The sequence below is a fragment of the Doryrhamphus excisus genome, chromosome 2 (genome assembly GCF_030265055.1).
Source record: "Doryrhamphus excisus isolate RoL2022-K1 chromosome 2, RoL_Dexc_1.0, whole genome shotgun sequence".
Lineage (NCBI taxonomy): Eukaryota > Metazoa > Chordata > Actinopteri > Syngnathiformes > Syngnathidae > Doryrhamphus > Doryrhamphus excisus.
The window spans coordinates 12,843,926-12,863,514 of NC_080467.1; the positions used below are offsets into that span (position 1 = coordinate 12,843,926).

The following is a 19,589-nucleotide window of genomic DNA, read 5'->3' on the forward strand; positions in this document are numbered from 1 at the left end:
GTTCCCGTTCTCTAGACCCACTCTCTGTATTGTCTTGTCTCATGAACTGCCAATCAGATGAACGGCCAATCGGATTTCAGCTTCTATGTGTTGCCATGACAATCTAATCTGCCCAGGGCCTTCAGAAACAGTAGAGCTTGGGTGCCACATAGTAAAACCCTATTAGAAATGGGGCTGCTTTTTTAACCAATCAGATTGCAGATTTGCCTCACAGAGCCAGCTAGTTGGCCCACAATATAATCAGCATTTTTCCTTCCTCTGATTGATGATCAGCCGAAAACAAAGCCATCTTCGACAAACTGAATAGTAATATTGCAATTACTTATATATTTAATATTTCAATTGCAATTACTGACGAAAATATAGATTAAAAAAACTGCAAAAAAGTGCAGTTTTATGTCACTGCAATCTCCACTCACATGTGCGACTCCATTTCTAGTGCACCTGCAGTTTCACTTTATCGCCACCAGATGACTCTGCTGAGTGTTTCCAGGTTCGTGACGTCATTAGCATAAAGGCTAAAGGACTATGAGAAACCTCAACCGGCGCCGGGTGCGGTGGCGCGCGCCTGTAGTCCAAGGTACTGGGAGGCTGAGACTGGCGGATCGTTTGAACTCGGGAGTTCTGAGCTGCAGCGGACTGTGTCGATCGGGTGTCCGCGCTAAGCTCGGTATCGATATGGTTCTCCTGGGGTAGCCCGGGACGACCAGGTCGTCTAAGGAGGGGTGTACCGGCCCAGGTTGGCAACGGAGCAGGTCAAAACCCCCGTGCCGCTCAGTAGTGGGATCGCGCCTGTGAATAGACGCTGTAGTGCAGCCTGAGCGATATAGCGGGACTCAGTCTTCTTTTTTGCTTAATTTATCAATCAGGATTTGTTATTATTTTTTGCTCTTATTATTTATTATTGGATTATTGTATTGTTAATCAGTCAAAAATTATGTTTTTGAGTTTTTTTTCCACATTAATCCCTCATGTTCAACCGTCCTGCAGCACCTCCAATCGGAGGAAAGTGGGACTGCACCAACACAACACTTTACTTCCTCTATTTATGCAGTACAGAGCATCATGCTTGCATGTGTGTATGTATATGTATCTATAACAAAAATATAACAGTATATATAAAATAAACTTTTCTAAAGGGGGAACTTTGCCATCAAAAACTACCCATATTTTCTCTTAAGTGACATACAGTATCTTTCATGAGTTTATCATTGCCTTCAATGCCTCTGGGTATTCATTTGAAACAAAGAGCACAAAAAAACTCCACCAGCTGACTGCCTCACGGTTTCCACGAGTGGATAATCATGTTGCATTCAGGTTCTTGGAGTGGGGGGCGTTTCACGGTGATTACGCTGCTTCAATGGACTAATCCACAAGTCTCCAAACCCGTGACGGTCATGAGGAGTTTTTTTTTCTTTTCTCCGGGACATGGGAGAGGGAAAAGAATTTGGGGTTGGTGGAACAAGTAGTAAAACAGGAGAGGAGAGGCGCCTGACTCTGTAAGCTGGAGACAGAGAGTGGACCACTTGTCTGCAATTGAATTATCCAATTTGGTAAGATGATGTTTCTGCTTTTTTTTGTGTTGAATTCTGGAATAGAGATGTTTATCTAAATTGAATGATGATTCCTTGTCAGATTAGTTGTAGATATCACAGCATCACCTACAATAACACCTGCCCATGCAGCAAAAGCTTTAAAAAATATTAATTAAAAAGGTAATATTTAATAATTGATTTATTTTAAAATTGTTGCCCAATAGTGTAGAACAGTGATTTTCAAATGGGAGTACTTTAAATCATATGTGCACTTTTTTTGGTCAACAATGTATCAGATAGTGATGCCAACCCAAAATGCTTTGGTGAGGAGATAAAAAAAATATTCTCGGGTGTACTTAATTAAAGAAATGTCTTGGAAATATTGATGTATTTCCCCCTTTCAAGTAGTCAAACTGTAAATATAACCAAAATATTACACTGCACCCTGCTGTAGTCTTGATAAAAAGCATAATTTTGAGATTTTGAGGCATTGGATCTAATTAACATAGACAGTGCATGTGTAAAATGTCCACTTTACTTACAATAATACAATAATACATGAATTGTATTTTTTTAATTTAATTAATTATAAATATAATAAAATATCATAAAATATCATAAAATATCATAAAATATAATAAAATCTAATAAAATATAATATAATAAAATATTATACAAATTTAATTAACCTTTCCTTTTCCTTCAAATAGCTTAGCCTCTTTAATGTATCAAAATGTATCAAAGTGGAACCCCTACCACAGGAGAATTATGAACAAATATGCAAGTATATTTGTCAGAACAATTCTATTTAAGGGTACACAGTGTCAGGTTTTTCTCTCTAAATAAAGTTTTTTGGCACAGTTACAGTAATAGTATTGTTTTGGACAAAGAAAGAAGATGGTAAGCCATATTCAGGGCTGTTATTAATTCATTTGCTTCCCCGCCTTCCCTTCTGTTGGCACAGCTTGATGCGTTGCAACAACACAGACGGGATGCCTCGAGGAGACTTCAACATTTACTTTGCCAGCAGTCGACGTGGATTTGTCCGAGCTGAGGAGTAAGTCTTCTTTGTGTTTATGTAGGTTTCAATTGCTTGGTATAGACCTTAACTATGACATTGTGTTGTAATTGTCGGGTGCTAGACATAAAAAGTCGTAAATATGTGTGAAAAGTGAGATTTTTATGATTTTGTTGTGCATCACAGGGCCGTGGGTGTTGCTCTGTTGGTGATCATCCTGGCTGCTCTCGTCGTCCTGGGCTGCTGGTATTTTAAGAGGAAGGGTGGCTACAAGAAAATCAGGGTGAAGACCTAATGGATTTGTGTACTGTGTTGCCTGAGCTATTATTTTTCAGACAAAAACACCATGGTGGCGCTGTTATGAAACAACAATGTTTAACCTCCATAAGTCGGGCTGACTTGACATTTCTCACACGACTTAATGCGCTCTTATAAAACATAATGTATAAGTTTAGAGTGTTTTGCCAAATCACTACAAAATATGGCACAAAATTTAGGAGACCGATAAGTACATGTTGGTAAAACTTGAAAAAAGATTGGTTGAAAAACGGCTGCACAAGGCCTCACAACTAGGAGACCCAAGTTCAATTCCACTCTCGGCCATCTCTGTGTGGAGTTTGCATGTTCTCCCCGTGCATGCGTGGGTTTTCTCCGGGTAGTCCGGTTTCCTCCCATATTCCAAAAACATGCTAGGTTAATTGGCGACTCCAAATTGTCCATAGGTATGAATGTGAGTGTGAATGGTTGTTTGTCTATATGTGCCCTGTGATTGGCTGGCGACCAGTCCAGGGTGTACCCTGCCTCTCGCCCAAAGACAGCTGGGATAGGCTCCAGCACCCCCTCGACCCTCGTGAGGAAAAGCGGTGGAAAATGAATGAATGAATGGTTGAAAAACGGCTGCACAAGGCCTCACAGGTAGAAGACCCAAGTTCAATTCCACCCTCGGCCATCTCTGTGTGGAGTTTGCATGTTCTCCCCGTGCATGCGTGGGTTTTCTCCGGGTACCCCGGTTTCCTCCCACATTCCAAAAACATGCTAGGTTAATTGGTGACTCCAAATTGTCCATAGGTATGAATGTGAGTGTGAATGGTTGTTTGTCTATATGTGCCCTGTGATTGGCTGGCCACCAGCCCAGGGTGTACCCCGCCTCTCGCCCGAAGACAGCTGGGATATGCTCCAGCACCCCCTGCGACCCTCGTGAAGAAAAGCGGTAGAAAATGAAATGAAATGGTTTAAAAACGGCTGCACAAGGCCTCACAGCTAGGAGACCCAAGTTCAATTCCACCCTCAGCCATCTCTGTGTGGAGTTTCCATGTTCTCCCTGTGCATGTGTGGGTTTTCTCCGGGTACTCCAGTTTCCACCCACATTGGCGACTCAAATTTGTCCATAGGTATGAATGTGAGTGTGAATGGTTGTTTGTCTATATGTGCCCTGTGATTGGCTGGCCACCAGTCCAGGGTGTACCCCGCCTCTCGCCCCAAGACAGTTGGGATAGGCTCCAGCACCCCCTGTGAGGAAAAGCAGTATAAAATAAATGAATGGTTGAAAAACGGCTGCACAAGGACTCACAGGTAGGAGACCCAAGTTCAATTCCACTCTTGGCCATCTCTGTGTGGAGTTTGCATGTGTGGGTTTTCTCCTGGTACTCCGGTTTCCTCCCACATTCCAAAAACATGCTAGGTTAATTGGCGACTCCAAATTGTCCATAGGTATGAATGTGAGTGTGAATGGTTGTTTGTCTATATGTGCCCTATGATTGGCTGGCGAGAAAATGCAAAATCCACACAAAATCCCATTCCAATGTGGATACAAACCCAGATTTCCTGACTGTGTGGCCAACATGCAAACCACTAGTCTGCTGTGCGGATACATTTTGCCCAATATACACACAGCATAGGCAAGAGTCCTAATTCCACTGCAAGGGTGTACCAAATCAAGTATGTTTATCTTCATGTCTCCAATAGAGTCCCAGGTCGGGGTCGCCAGCTTACATTGGAGGTCAGTACTCAGAGGCCGGACCCTCTGCACAAAACAAGATGGCACTCACCGACTTTGGCAGCCTGCAGTCTGTGGTAAGTGTCAGGCGTTTTGGTGTATAAAAAACACACAAATTCAACTACAATCATGACCTGTTTTTGTCATCGACCTCTGCAGATGCCAAACGCTCCTCCCGCCTATGAAAAGATCTCCTCTGGACCGTTGCCGCCTCCTTATTCACCATAAAAGAACAGGCAAAGAAGAAATTCGCACACACAATGCTCATATTGTCACAAGAAACGATTCAAACACGACAAGGAGTCTTGTTTAGAAGGAACAACCCCCCTCCAAAAAAAAAACAAATGGGGGGATAGATGTTTATTATTCTTTCCATGCTTTAACTGCCACATTAGTTCCATGAAAATGAACCTATGTAGGAAACTCTATATGGTAGAAAATAAATAAAAAGTGAGTGCAAAACATGTTGTACAAATCCAGTTGGTCTAGTCTTTACATTTCCTCCACTGTAAAATGCAATTTCCAACTCATATGCACAGAATGGGTATACAAACAAGTGTCCTATTAAACATTTAAAGTAGTAAAGTTGGCTTTTGAAGCACTCATTCATTTTACATTTCCCCACCGTTTACTGGCCATGAAGAAAAAAAACAACAACAAACATACATCCATTAATGGGCAATCTCAGTAGTAGACAGAGTAAAAACTACTTTTTGGAGTAAAACAACTAGATAGCAGTTTTAACAACTCTTAAAGAATATAAATAATGACATTTTAGAGTCATTTGGTTGACTTGGTGTCGGCTTGTGAAGGCTGTAAAGTAGTAGCGTCGCATGTGTGGAGTTGGTGCGCAACAATCTGACTTAAAACCGCCCCGTCGGGACTAATGAGAAGCTTGGATGCTTGGACGCTGTTAGCCAGACCTAAAGGGGATTTCTGCAAAGACGGCTTGAGCCGATTGGTAACAGCAATGGATTGGTGGATGGTGTTGAGTAAAGTCAGCGGTTGAGAAGCGGTGACGAAACTGACGGATGCAGGTGCCGCCACGACCGGCGGGGTCTGAATCCTGGATGCGGTGTTCGGAGCAGCCATTGTTGATGACGGTTGGATACTTGGGGTCTTCAGGGTTGAGATATCCTGAAAATGCAGTGTGCTTTGTATGACGGAACTGCTATACGGACCTGGTGAAGACAACAACAATGGTGACGGTAATAAGGGCAAAGATTGGGTGACTGCAGTGGAACATTTGGATTGAGATGAGATACCGGTACCGGTACCAGTACCAGAGGGCAACCTGATCGGAGCAAGAACAGAACCAAGAGCAGAGCTGGTTATGGCTTGGGACACATACGCTGAACTTTTGGCTAAATTGGGTTGGGGTACGACTACAGGGGATGTGTTTACCACAAGTGATGCTGAGGTACTAAAGCGTGCTGAAGGGCTCTGGACTGTTCCGATACTGTTCGGACCAACTGTGCATGCTACAAAAGGAGAATTCACTCCTAAAATTGGTACTTGAGCGGTTCCTGGACATTGACTCGCTCCTTGTGGTGGTCCGATGCTGTTACCGGTGGTATTAGGCACTTTTTGTGAAGAAGAGCTAGGGATGATGAGTAGGTGGCTACCTGGCCCCAAACCCTGTGGTGGAACTACAAAGCATGTGTTGTTAAGAATGATCTGTGTGCCAGCTGAAAGGGGCTTGAAGGTCTTGATGACTATCCTCTGCTGAGCATCAGTAGCAGGGCTGGTGAACTGCGTACTGTTGGCCATTGGGGATTTATTGAGACCATTTTGAAGGGAAGACAAGATGAGGGTAGGTTCTTTACCCATTTGCACAATAGCTTGTGGATGATCAAGGTTAGAGGTGGGTTTTGGACAAGCCAGCTGAGTAGGACCCGTTCCCGGACTTGCTGCAGGCTGAGACGTGGTCATAGTAGATGTGAAAGAATGGGGTTGAAATGTTTTGGGCCAAGTAGCACTGGGAATAAGTTGGCTAAGAGAGCTTGTGACTATATTTGAATTTGTGAAAGGGGCCGGTTGGATTGCGGATGCTGGTCGTGTATCTGCTACGGGTGTGATTTTGGAAGTGGGACATGAGAGAGCACCGATGGACTGTCCGATGGTTGTTGTCATCCCTGACAACTGGATCTGAAGCCCTGCACACACACAAGAGTGGAACGTACATCAAGAATGCTTTTAGTGTATACATTTTTAGATATTTCCCCTAGAGAAAAAGACAGTTGTCCCTCACTATATTGTGGTTTGAATATTGCTCCCTAACTCGATTCCAGTTTTTCAAAAATAAATAACTGTTGTCTACTATACTACTACAAAAAATACTGAAATACAAATATGTGGTATTCTGGTCACTAGGCATCAGTAATGTTACATTACATGACCTTAACACTGCATGTAGTTTGTTTCCTCCCATTTCCTGTGGAAGTGGTACATTATTGCCGTTTGACTTTGTCCTTCTTCCCCACTCTGTTTGAAACTTTAAATTTCAAACAAATAAATAGGGGGTTTACTAGTTAGCGAGGTAGCTAACAGCTACAGTACGTACATTCTGTGAGAGTCAGCTGTCTCTTATGTCCCTGCAGTGATCCCGTAGCCTGTGCAAATGTAGCGTAAATAAAGAATAATCAGAGCGTAAATGTGACTATAGGGGTGTTATTTCATGTCAGCAGGGCTCTAATGATGGTAAAAAGTCAAACAGGCTTGCTATGCTGTGCTGTATCTACAAATATATAACTATTACCATTGGGTACAATTAGCATTGAACCCAACTTTGTGGAAATTAAATTACAGCTACCTAAATTACCGCTATATTTCGCGGCCAGGCCTGGAAAACTGACTGGAAAAGTCACTCAAAGTTATCAAAAAACATAGAAAAAGCTAAGATGCAATTTGGTGACCAATTAAATAAAAGTAATTCAACAAAACAAATATGAAATGGTTTAATGCAATTATTTCTCGGATAGGGAAAACACAATTTTGGTCTTAAAAATATTTTTTTCTTAAACAAGTCTTTAAAAAGTAAGATCATCTTATATCTGTGGTCTCCAGAGTTATACAAGCAAACCAACAGGGGCCACAAACCACTTCCCCCCCAAGCTTTTTCCTGTCACTCATATGTCACTCAGATGCAGCCTGTTAAAAGGCTGGGCATCTCATATTCAGGTAAATACGGTAAATCAAACCCACCTGTTGAGAGGGTGACGCTCTTTCCCTTGGGCATCACTGCCGAGTTGACACCAGGACTTGATCCGACATTCAGACTTGACAATGACATAGTTAGCGGATGTCCACTAAATGTTGATCCCCCTGTTGTTGTGGTGTGCTTCGAAACACTGTCCACTAAAGTAGAGGATGATGCCGTTGCTGCTGGCTGGTTGACAATGACCACCCTTGAACTAAAATTTGTGGAAGATGTGTCTTTTGATTCAGCTACAGTCGAAGCGGAAGAGGAGGAGGATGAGGAGGGAGGATTAACCAGGATAAATTTTGTAACTTGGGATTGCTCCTCTGTGGCAGGCCGCTTCAACCCAGGCTGGTTGACTATTTTAGCTTGTGTGAGAGAATCGAGAATGGTACTTTTAACCGACTGAGAGCCACCGACAATAGAACCGGGATCTGAGGGAGGTCTTGAAGTCCAACTTCTTGAGTCTGTCACAGGAATGAGTGTAGAGACTTCAGAATTTGGGATGGTGGAGAACGACTTTAACTTGGAAGGACTGTGCCTCTGAGGTTGGGCTACTGCTGGGCTGGTCAGTGTTGCGGTGGAGGCCTCTGAAGTCTTGGACACAAGGAAGGCTTTAAACTGCGGGGAAATGGTGATGACTGGACTGGTAGACAAAGAGCCGAGTGGATTCTGGGCGGAGGATGTCTGTACTTTGACGATGCCGGTGTTGCCTCCCCGGGTTGTTACGAGTATGGACTGGGAATCACGGATGCACATCGTTTTAAGTTCCTGCTTTTTGTCTGGGGGTTTGGGACACACTGACGGCCTTGTATCCATACTCTGTGATGTTCTTGCAGTTGACGTACCTTGGAATAGTGTTTTGTTTTGGGGGACTGAAAAGGAAAGTGTCTTCACTCGCTGGGCATCCACTTCCTGTACAGAAACTCTCCTGTCCGGAATGGTGAAGCCAGGCACATTGGTGGATTCTTTAGTACCCTGCTGCTCCTCTGATTTGTGAATGGAAGGCAGAATCACTACATGTTGCATGATCTTCTCCTGTGTTTTGTGGTCCAGCTTGGGAAGATTGCCAACGTCTTTCATTCCAAGACGACCCAATCCCTCAGGTGCACTTGACACTCCTTGGAGATCAGTTTGTGATGAAGTCACACTTGGTTCGCCCCAGTCTAACTCAAAAGGAGCCTCTTCTCTTTGTGTTTGCTGTGTAGTGGTTTCAGGATTTTGTGCTTTTGCCTTCTCTATTAAAAACCCAGGCAGGGGGTTTGAACACTGCTTGTTATTTAGGTTGTTAGGCCCTGAGTAATTAACAGGCCGTTTCATTAAGGTCACTTTGTTTCCCACGCTCTTTGCAAGCAAAGTCGGAATGGGCGTGTAGCCTTTAGGTAGGTGGGGAGCACATTCTGTGTTTGAATCCCTATATTGATTTAATGATATCTTCTCATATGTGGACTTCAGACCACAGCCTGTGGCACAATAAGTGTCAGTTGGAATTCTTGGTAGTTTTTCGGCACTCTCCGGATGTTTTTGGTGGTTGGCGATGACAAAGGTTGGAGATCGGTCTCCGACAGATTCAGCTACTAAATCTCCTGTGCTCCCTATAAACAAACCAGAGATGTAAATGAGAGACATTGGTACTTAAAATATTATCCATCCCAGTATCACACAGTCCATCCAATGCTAAATACGTTACCCCCAGTCCAAAGGCCTCTGGGAACAATGTGTTCCAGATCTTCTTTTGACCCTCGATAGTCATCCAACAAAGACTCTTCCTTTTGGACACCCGTATCTTCATCATCTGAAGATGAGGAGGAGGAGGATGACATACACTCCTCTCGTACAAAGTTACTATACTCCGGATGCTTCCGGAAATCATCAAACTCCTTCTTCAAACGAAGCCTGGAAGGGAAAAGAGAGGAAGTGAGGGAAGGCTTGTCCTGCTTAACAGAGGCACATTTTCATATTGGCCTTTATTAGGGCTGCAAACCATTATTTTCGATTAATCTTATGCTTATCGTTTCAATTAATCCAGCAATCAATTAGGCCCTGGTTAGGGCCCAAGTACGTCTGCTTTCATTGATGACTAAGGACATAAAAACAATTCACATTTGAGAAGGTAAAAGCATTCATTCATTTTCTACCGCTTATCCTAACGAGGGTCGCGGGTGCTGGAGCCTATCCCAGCTGTCTTCGGGCGAGAGGCGGGGTACACCCTGGACTGGTCGCCAGCCAATCACAGGGCATATATAGACAAACAACCATTCACACTCACATTCATACCTATGGACAATTTGGAGTCGCCAATTAACCTAGCATGTTTTTGGAATGTGGGAGGAAACCGGAATCCAAGAGTGGAATTGAACTCGGGTCTCCTAGCTGTGAGGCCTACGCGCTAACCACTCGTCCGCCTTGCAGCCCACGGTAAAAGCAGAGGATATTTAAATTTTTTCATTAAAAAAACATGAACTGAATACCAAAATAGTTGTCAATTAATTGGATAGTTGGCTAGCTTAATCGTCAATTAATTGTTGCGGCTCTAGCTGTTATTGCTACAGATACTGAAGAGTACCTGTTTCTGTGGTGGGCCTTCACAAGTTTGGGTTCCCAGGGAGAGAGCTCATTGAGTAGTCTGATAAGAGTGCTGTGGAGGTCCTTCACAGCTTGTCTTCGATAGTACCAACGATCCTGACCGTTCAAAAGGAAAATCGACATGATGCTCTGAAATAATCAAGATCATCGTGATTGCCTACCAATTTCTTTTTCGTGCTCTCCAGATCGTCAAGCTCATCCTCGGTTTTGCTGATCAGCTCTCGCAACTCTTGCAGACTGGTGCAAACCAACTGCAAAAGACAATGATTAAAGTCAGGTAATACAAAATAGGAATATTATTACTCCTGAAAAGTAGCTACAAAAATACAATAAAATGCTAAGTCAAATGTAAGTATGTGGCTACCTTAAACGATGGCTCAGCTGAAGGCTCATCTTTAATTTTCTTTGCGGAAACAAGCTTCTTTCCTGTTGAATCAACAACATTTTAAGGAAAAAAAACAAGCAAATTGACATGTAAGGTGCCTCAAAAAACATCAACAAGCATTAACTTAAGCGGCGCAGGTACACAAGGTGTGTACACATAGCTTTGTCTATAAATTCATACAGTATATACATTATTTAGTCTTTTTACAAAATCAAAAATACATATAAATTAAAGTGCCCGCTCCCAGATATTTATTATAGTATTCTATTTGACATTCCTACACTGGAGTTTATGGAACATTACATCATAAATATTTGGAGGATTGATAGTGGGATACATATATACATTCATTCATTTTCTACCGCTTTTCCTCACAAGGGTCGCAGGGGGTGCTGGAGCCTATCCCAGCTGTCTTGGGGCGAGAGGCGGGGTACACCCTGGACTGGTCGCCAGCCAATCACAGGGCACATATAGACAAACAACCATTCACACTCACATTCATACCTATGGACAATTTGGAGTGGCCAATTAACCTAGCATGTTTTTGGAATGTGGGAGGAAACCAGAATACCCGGAGAAAATCCACGCATGCACGGGGAGAACATGCATACTCCACACAGAGATGGCCGAGGGTGGAATTGAACTCGGGTCTCTTACTTGTGCAGCCGTTTTTCAACCATTCAATCATTAATTCATTTTCTACCGCTCTTCCTCACGAGGGTTGCGGAGGGTGCTGGAGCCTATCTCAGCTGTCTTCGGGCAAGAGGCAGGGTACACCCTGGACTGGTCGCCAGCCAATCACAGGTCACACATCGACAAATTTGGACAATTTGGAGTCGCCAATTAACCCGGAGAAAACCCACGCATGCGCGAACATGCAAACTCCACACAGAGAGATGGCCAAGGGTGAAATTGAACCCTGGTCTCCCAGCTGTGAGGTCTGCGCACTAACCACTCGACCGCCGTGCCATACATATATACAGTATATTCTATATAACCCTTTTCTTACCTTCTTTATGCTTTCTTTTCTTATCTTTCCTCTGGCTCGTTGCTGTAATTCCCTGAACAGAAGATTTGTTTGCCTCAGCCGGGTGCAGGCTCAAATTTTGCTGCATGTTTTTCTTCCATTTCTTTTTTTTCGACTGTGTTCTGTCGTCTTTGTTGAGGTTTTGCGCTCCATGGGTAGAGTCGCCACAGTTACAGCTGTGCTGCAGAGATTTCACAGATTGTCGACAATCCAAACAGGGCGGTGGTGTTTGAGAATTTCTGCTTTCCGCTTTGGTCCCCAAAAGTTGAGCTGGTGATGTGACGTCCGCAGAGCATGCAGGTGACCTACCAGTGTAGCTATGTTCGCCTACATTCAAGCCAAGGCCCTCTGCTTTAACGGCATGCACTGAGCCCAAGGAGAAACCCTTCTCTTTGTTTATTGCTACATTTGTGCTGGATTTACACTGTAAAGTCTCTTCCTTAAATTGTCTTTTCACCGCTATTGATGAGTCTCCATCTGAGGACCCTGAATCACACACCTCCTCCTCCTTCAGAGACCAACATCTTTCTTCATGTTCCCCACCACTCCCGTTTTCCCTTTTCAAGCACCTTAATGTCTGCCCCAAATCTCCAGACGGGCTTCTACAACATGCTCTGTCCTCCTCATGCTTCAGTGCACCAGAATCTTCAGTCTCCCTTCTCACCAGCAACAAGGGGAAGGGAAAAGCAGGAGGCTTGCTGGGACTCTGGCAGTAGATCCTTAAGTCGGCCCCGCAGAAATGCGGGAAATGTATGTAAGCATTGTCCTTGGTGTCGTAGCCCAAAATGGACTCCCTGCATTCATGTATGGGCTGTGCCAGTACAGCATCCTGAACGTCCTTCTGGGTCTCATACACGTGATCGCACAGCCCCTTCAGAAGCCACACTCGCTGGTAGAAGGGCAGCAGGTGAAAGGGCTTCTCCTCCAAGGGGTTCACCGGCCCCAGGTGGCGGAAAAACTGGTGACAGAGCCCCAGCTGCTCGGCGCGAGCCAGCTGATCACGAGAAGCGGCGACTGTTCGATACCAGCCCTTGACGCGCAGCCTGAGCTCTGCCTCCCAGCGGCGGTACAGGAGAGCGGGACGGCGGTGCAGGGTGGCCCTCTTCTGCCACGGGGACAGGAGGGATGACATGATCTTGGAAAGAAGGGTGCTGCAGCGTGGCATCAGCAAACAGCGCTCCAGCTCAAAAAAGACAATCTCTGGGAGGTTGAGTGCGGTCTGAGCCAGGCACAGAAAGTGGCCTATAGCAGGGAGCTCCCACAGGGTATCCACAGTGTGGGGGGACGCCTGGGACAGCAAAGTCTGCTCCCACTCTTCCACAGCCTTGGCCGACATTTCTACGGCTTCTTTCTTCTCCAGCTCACGTTGCCTGAAAAATAACAATGTCTTGTTGACTTGCATACAAAGTCTAAATCAGGGGTCTCAAACACGCGGCCCACGGGCCAAATGTGGCCCGCAGGACACTAGTTTGAGGCCCCCGCCTTGATATGAAAGTTTAATGTTAGTGCGGCCCACGCAAGTTTGATATGGATGCTGTATGGTATCATGTACCCAGAAAAAATTATTACGTTTGATTAATGTTCATGTTAAAGGTTAAATAACTGTTAATAGTTATCCTCCCTATCCGTGTGGAAGTGGTAAGTTTTTGGCTATTTAAGTTTAAAGGAAATAACTTGAAGGCTACCGTTTAGGTCACTAGCTCTATAGTTTGCGAGTTAGCATGTGTATCAAGACCCTGCAGTTGCGCAATATGTTGTGAATAAAAAGAGTATAAATGTGACTATAGTCGTGTTTTGTCATGTCTACAGGACTCTAATAATGCTCTGTTAATTTTAATCTGAAAAAAATTATTTGTCTACCCACCAACTATATGTGGTTTCTTAAGTTGATTTGTTTATTTATTTTTCATCTTATTTTGTGCAGAAAAATAAAAATTAAGATATTTCAGAACAGTGGAATGTTTTATCAGAGCTTTTATTGTGGAAAATCGGAACCAAAGCACTGAAAAAGTTTGTATATTTTTCTGTTTTTAATAAATGCGTTTTTTTTTTTTTTGGAAAACCTGATGCGGCCCAGCCTTGCCCAGACCCTAGCTCCAGTGACCCCCAGGTAAATTGAGTTTGAGACCCCTAGTCTAAATAAATATTTGAAGGCTACCACAATGTATACCACTGGACATCCTCCAATTGTTACGTTATGGTATACAGCATGCGTAGATCTTATTCAGATTCTTCGACAACATAAACAAGGCGTCACAATCACTACCTTGTGTATTATTGTGGAAACTCTTTTGGCAGGTTATAGCTAGGTATTAATGCGTAACAGGACCGTTTTAATATAGTCATGACAAAATACCACAGTTATGTGGTAACATAATTCAACAAGAATATACCAATTTTTACAAAATGTAATGTTTAAATTAACCTCAAAGATTCCACAATAATGATACTACTACTACTATTAATAATAATAATAATAGTAATAATAATAACGTTGCAGCAACAATCATTTCTTTAAACTATTAATCCCTTCACCTCCTTTCCTCCTTGGCTCTCTGCTGCTCCTCCAGCCTCAGGGCCTGCACCATGACAGACTCGTGCCCGCCAACAGTGATGGTCGCCAGGCTACGAGACGACAGCCGCCTCCTTGTGGAGGTTCCCCCCGGACTTCGCTCCTCCTCTGCACCGAAACGTCCTTTGGAGGTCACAGCCAACGTCGTCTTCTCCCGAAGTGTCCTAGTTTGGGCAGGAAGAGAGAGATGTCAGAGGCGTGGCAACAAAACAAAACAACTATTCATCCGCTTGAGCTCTCACATTATTGGTAAACATGACTTAATTCATTTTCTACCGCTGATACTCAAAAGGGTCTTCGCCATCTTCGGGCGAGAGGCAGGGTGTACAGCACAAAATTACAAACTTCCTAAATACTGTACATTAAAACTGATTTATCACACAGCATGAAGTACATCTTCCTCCCTATTGTTTTATCAGCTAACCTAAACATGCCCCATTATATTACCTGCAGAAGAGTCTCCTATATACTGGCTGAGCAGTTTGCTTCTTGCCGCTATTACAGCATTGGTTCTGTTGCTGCTATATTTATAGGTTATCACATGGTTTGTCTGGTATCAGGCCAGGTATCATGCCCCCGCATGCCAGTATCAGCCCGAGACCGAACACATACTATTTAATCATGAGCTTATTATCACGTACTATTTAATCAAAAGACCATTTTGTTTCCAGAAAATTGTCAGTTTATTACATGTATGATATCTAAACAGTGTAAACACAATAATTGCAAAAATATTTCAATAATAATATTTTATCAACAGTCTTATCTTATCAATGTCTGACAATTAAAGTTCCATAAGTCAAGTTTGGGCAGCAAAACAAACGCTGTGTGGTCACGCTCGTGCGCTGTTCTCTGATTGGTTGTTTCACGGGCACGATAATCCACATTATCACATACTACAGTATTAATACTGTAGTGGCCGTATATTGTGGATTATCACATACTACAGTATTAATTGGCCCTGTACCCTAGAAACCGCCCATGAATGATACGGGAAAAGGCCAAAATGATACTGTGTCAAAGCCCAGGGCAGTGATACTGATAAAATATAGAGTTTAACCATGTCCAGTATCAGCCCCTGTAGCTGTCCACTCAGAGCGCGCTGCTCTGGTATCATGCCCGTGAAACAACCAATCAGAGAACAGCGCACAAGCGTGAACACACACTATAAATATTCCTAGTGCTTCTCCAGTCACCAAAAAACCAAAACTTGATTAATGGAACTTTAATTGTCAGACATTGATAAGATAAGGGGGCGGCACGGCGTGTTAGCACGCAGACCTCACAGCGAGGAGACCAGGGTTCAATTCCACCCTCGGCCATCTCTGTGTGGAGTTTGCATGTTCTGGGGTTCCGGTTTTCTCCGGGTACTCCGGTTTCCTCCCACATTCCAAAAACATGCTAGGTTAATTGGCGACTCCCAAATTGTCCATAGGTATGAATGTGAGTGTGAATGGTTGTTTGTCTATATATGCCCTGTGATTGGCTGGCGACCAGTCCAGGGTGTACCCAGCCTCTCGCCCAAAGACAGCTGGGATAGGCTCCAGCACCCCCGCGACCCTCGTGAGGATAAGCGGTAGAAAATGAATGAATGATAAGATAAGACTGTTGATAAAATATTATTGTTGAAATATTTTTGCAATTATTGTGTTTACACTATTTAGATATAATACATGTAATAAACTGAACATTTTCTGGAAACAAAATGGTCTTTTGATTAAATAGTACGTGATAATAAGCTCTTGATTAAATTGTATGTGATAATAAGATCATCACATGGTTTGTCTGGTATCAGGCCAGGTATCATGCCCCCAAGTGTCAGTATCAGCCCGAGACCGAAGGAAGCCATAACCTATAATTATCCTAAGAATGTTTTGACTTTACTTCGTTAAAAAATGAAGTTCCTCAAACGACACCACCCTCCAATCATCACCTGGACAGCAGTGTGAGCTTCTGCTCCAGCATAATTTCCAGCTTTTGGGCCTGTTTGGACATCCAGTGGTCCACACCGTGGCAGCGGTAACAGTTCTCCAGCATCAGTCTGAAGTCAGCAACAAACTCCGTTATGGTCTTGTACTCCTGGCACGTAAACTTCTCCTCCATCCTTCGCAAAGACATCGACTGCTTGAGACCGCGGACGCCTCTGACGCCACGCTCCTGGGCCTCCTGATGGAGAAAGGGGTTGGCGATGCTTTTGTGCTTGTCGAGGAGAAAGCAGGAGAATATCCTGTAGGCTTGCTGGACCTCGTAGCTCATGTTTTCCTCAAAGTCGGTCGAGATGCAGACCTCAGGCAGGGAGATGTCGCTGTTGGAGAAGTCTGACATTCCGTCATTGCTGGTGGTCGGGTGGTCTCCAGGGCAGTGTAGGGCTACTATGGTCTCAGCCTCACAGGTGCCATTGCTGAGGTCCATATCTTCAGCAGCAGGGCTCCTTACCCATCTGGACCTTGAAGACATCATCTTTCACTCTTATGGTGTCCAACCTGGAGGGTCCATCGCACTACCTGGAGTGACGTTGATATTTTAATTAACGCCATGACACAATAAATCATTTATTCTCATGTGAGCGCAGCGTGCTTCATGAACAAGGCTAATCTCTGCAAAGTTTTGCTCTTTTCATCAAGCTAGCTTAGAGTTAGCGTTTAGCCAGCTAGCTGTAAAAGTAAAGAAACTTTCTTCTGCAGACACGCATGTGTGTTTTAATAACGTATAAAAACAAGCACATAAATAAGTTAATAGAACATCACAACATACCTTTGAGTGCGGCGTCTCCGAAACCCAAACAAGCCTCTTTTTCGCACGCTTAGCAACCCAGCTAGCTAGTCACAATGTGTGCCAGTCCGCGGCCTGCAATTGCTTCGCTCGGTGTCCATAGTTGAATTCTAACGCCATTAAATGTTTTTTATTAATGGAATATAAAATACGCAAGACATCCCATGTAGCAAGCGCACCGTCAGTGACAACAAGCTGGCTGGCTGAAGCTAAAGCTGCATTAGCCAGGCGAAGGCTCAGACTAGACAGCCCCCCTGTAGACTGCACTTCTTTCCCAAAGAGACACACTTGGTGGTGACAGCAAGTTGACAGCAGGTGGGCAACACCTTAGCAAGTTTGGAGAGTTTAATGTCCTCCCGTAAAGAGTCGACTCGCAGGGTGCACAAAACGCTTCTGGATCAGCCGTCTTAGTGAAGATTAAATAAAGAACGTCCACTTCACGATCAATACAAAACGGCGATTCAAACCAGTATATAACCTCACATTTAGGTATTCCCTGCATAATAATGAATTTGTTTACAGTCTGTCTCGACGAGCTTAGTGTATATTATGCACGTCTTTAATGCGATGACGTCAAAACGCCGAGACAATTTGCCCTCCGTTTTTTGGAACACAAACAAAGCCTGTTCGGCCACCGTACTTTTTTGGGGCACCCATTGAAGAGCGATGCTGTGGTTTAAATGCACTTAGAGCCACAAACCTTTTGTTTTTCAACCGCTAGGTGCCGCAAGAAGCTAATGTTCGACCTCCTTTTAGAGATGTTCTTGCATGAGAAGATAGCCTCTACTATGAAACATCTTTCGCTTCACTTGTGTCCATGATTTTCAATATATTAGACAACATTCTAACACTAATGCTATATTTATTCGGTTTAGAGGTCATTAAAGCAAAAAATAGGAAGCTGTTGGGTTGAATAGGTTAGAATATTGAGTAAACATTTCTGTGGAAATTTGAGTATTTCTGGTAAAATCTCGTCGTGGTAAGAGAAATCACGTGTAATCGTGATTTGTTTAAAATATACACTTTAGTCCTCCATCTGTTTTTTTATCATCATATGGTTAAAATTCAAGCGTATAAAGTATTTAAAATACCACAAGTGTGTTGTTGTGCGCCTTTAAGTACTAGGCATGTAATCTCGCGAGATTTTCTTGGCGCCGCGACCTCATGTGAAACATCATCCCGACGAGCAGGATCCCCAGTCCGGCCGACGTTGTGCTCTACGTTGGAACGAATTAAACGCGATGGAGACGCGAATTGTACACATTTGAACCCCACCGACTCTCTCTCATCTCCTCTCACCGGAAACGACATTTACCGCACATAGATATTCAGCCATTTATCTGAGGCGTAAACAAGGGCGGGCGAGACGATGTGGATCCAGGTTCGCACCATAGACGGGAAGGAGACCCGAACCGTGGAGGATCTCTCCAGACTGACCAAGATTGAGACGCTCCGGGTCAAAATACGGGATATATTCAACGTGAGCCCGCATCAGCAGCGCCTCTTCTATCGAGGGAAGCAGGTAAATTGGGGCCTCGTCATGCAACAGTCCTGTTTTTTTGGGGGGGTGGGGGGGATCTGCGTGAGTGACTGAGTGAGTGAGTGAGTGGTGGTCCTGGTGTTTTTGGACGCGAGCGAGCTTCCTGTTTTGATAGGAATTCGCCAATTGCGCAAGAACTCAGTGTGGACCCCACATGTAATTGCACTGCAAGCGTGGTCGTGTCCGTTGGTCACGTCACATCACCTTGTGCGTGGCGGCCATGCGTGCTCAACCTGTTTGTTTACATTGACGCCCTAGAGAGGAGGATGCCCACCTACTTCACCCACTTGTTTACGTTGACATCACTCCACCAATGCATTGTTTTTGCAACCACTTCAATGCATTATTTACATTTTTTAGCATGCACTTTTACACAGTGTAATCATGCACACTATTCATGGTGCACGTGAATTCGCCATAGCATCTACGGTAATATTAGACATAAATGTATTTGTTACGTTCATTAAATTAATTAATTATTAATAAAATATATGTGTGGATTTTTTTTAATTTGAAATATCTTTATTGAAAGTGAGAAAAAAAATGTCAAGTTAAAACCTTAATTCATTCATTCATTTTCTACCCGCGGGGGTGCTGGAGCCTATCAAAGCTGTCTTCAGGCAAGACGCGGGGTACATCCTGGACTGGTCGCCAGCCAATCACAGGGCACATATAGACAAACAACCATTCACACTCACATTCATACCTATGGACAATTTGGAGTTGCCAATTAACCTAGCATGTTTTTGGAATGTGGGAGGAAACCGGAGTACCCGGAGAACATGCAAACTCCACACAGAGATGGCCAAGGGTGGAATTGAACTCAGGTCTCCTAGCTGCGAGGCCTGCATGCTAACCACCCGACCTCTTTGCAGCCTGATACAATACGTTAATGACGTTAATTCATGGGGGTGAATGCGCGGGTTATACTCTTCCATAAATGCTAGTTTCTGATTGTT

General features: G+C 43.9%; 3 protein-coding genes across 4 annotated transcripts in view; 2 read left to right on the top strand and 1 right to left on the bottom strand.

Annotated features, from left to right (window-relative positions):
• Positions 1-1,422: 1,422 nt before the first annotated feature.
• mlana (melan-A) lies at positions 1,423-5,146 on the top strand. Its single transcript, XM_058064524.1, has 5 exons — positions 1,423-1,553; positions 2,500-2,592; positions 2,740-2,836; positions 4,519-4,626; positions 4,709-5,146. Exons 2-5 carry the CDS (start codon positions 2,504-2,506, stop codon positions 4,775-4,777), a joined length of 363 nt encoding a protein of 120 aa, XP_057920507.1. The 5' UTR covers positions 1,423-1,553; positions 2,500-2,503; the 3' UTR covers positions 4,778-5,146.
• Positions 4,876-17,748, bottom strand: LOC131117081 (uncharacterized protein KIAA2026). Of its 2 annotated transcripts, XM_058064523.1 has the most exons (11): positions 17,073-17,748; positions 16,563-16,822; positions 16,252-16,484; positions 14,282-14,482; positions 11,729-13,116; positions 10,699-10,760; positions 10,496-10,585; positions 10,315-10,430; positions 9,439-9,644; positions 7,754-9,343; positions 4,876-6,705 (listed from the first exon to the last, which is right to left on the bottom strand). In XM_058064523.1, the coding sequence occupies exons 2-11, from the start codon at positions 16,776-16,778 to the stop codon at positions 5,330-5,332; spliced, it is 5,478 nt and encodes a 1,825-aa protein (XP_057920506.1). In that variant the 5' UTR covers positions 16,779-16,822; positions 17,073-17,748; the 3' UTR covers positions 4,876-5,329. The 2 variants fall into 2 exon arrangements, with proteins under 2 accessions (XP_057920506.1, XP_057920505.1); XM_058064522.1 differs by having other exon boundaries at positions 16,252-16,822; positions 17,073-17,747.
• A 498-nt stretch (positions 17,749-18,246) lies between these two features.
• LOC131108688 (E3 ubiquitin-protein ligase UHRF2-like) overlaps positions 18,247-19,589 on the top strand; it is a 32,898-nt gene continuing 31,555 nt past the window's right edge. Inside the window, exon 1 of the mRNA XM_058059905.1 lies at positions 18,247-18,612. Within this exon, the coding sequence (XP_057915888.1) occupies positions 18,460-18,612 (153 nt within the window). The 5' untranslated portion in view covers positions 18,247-18,459. The remainder of the gene's footprint in view (positions 18,613-19,589) is intronic.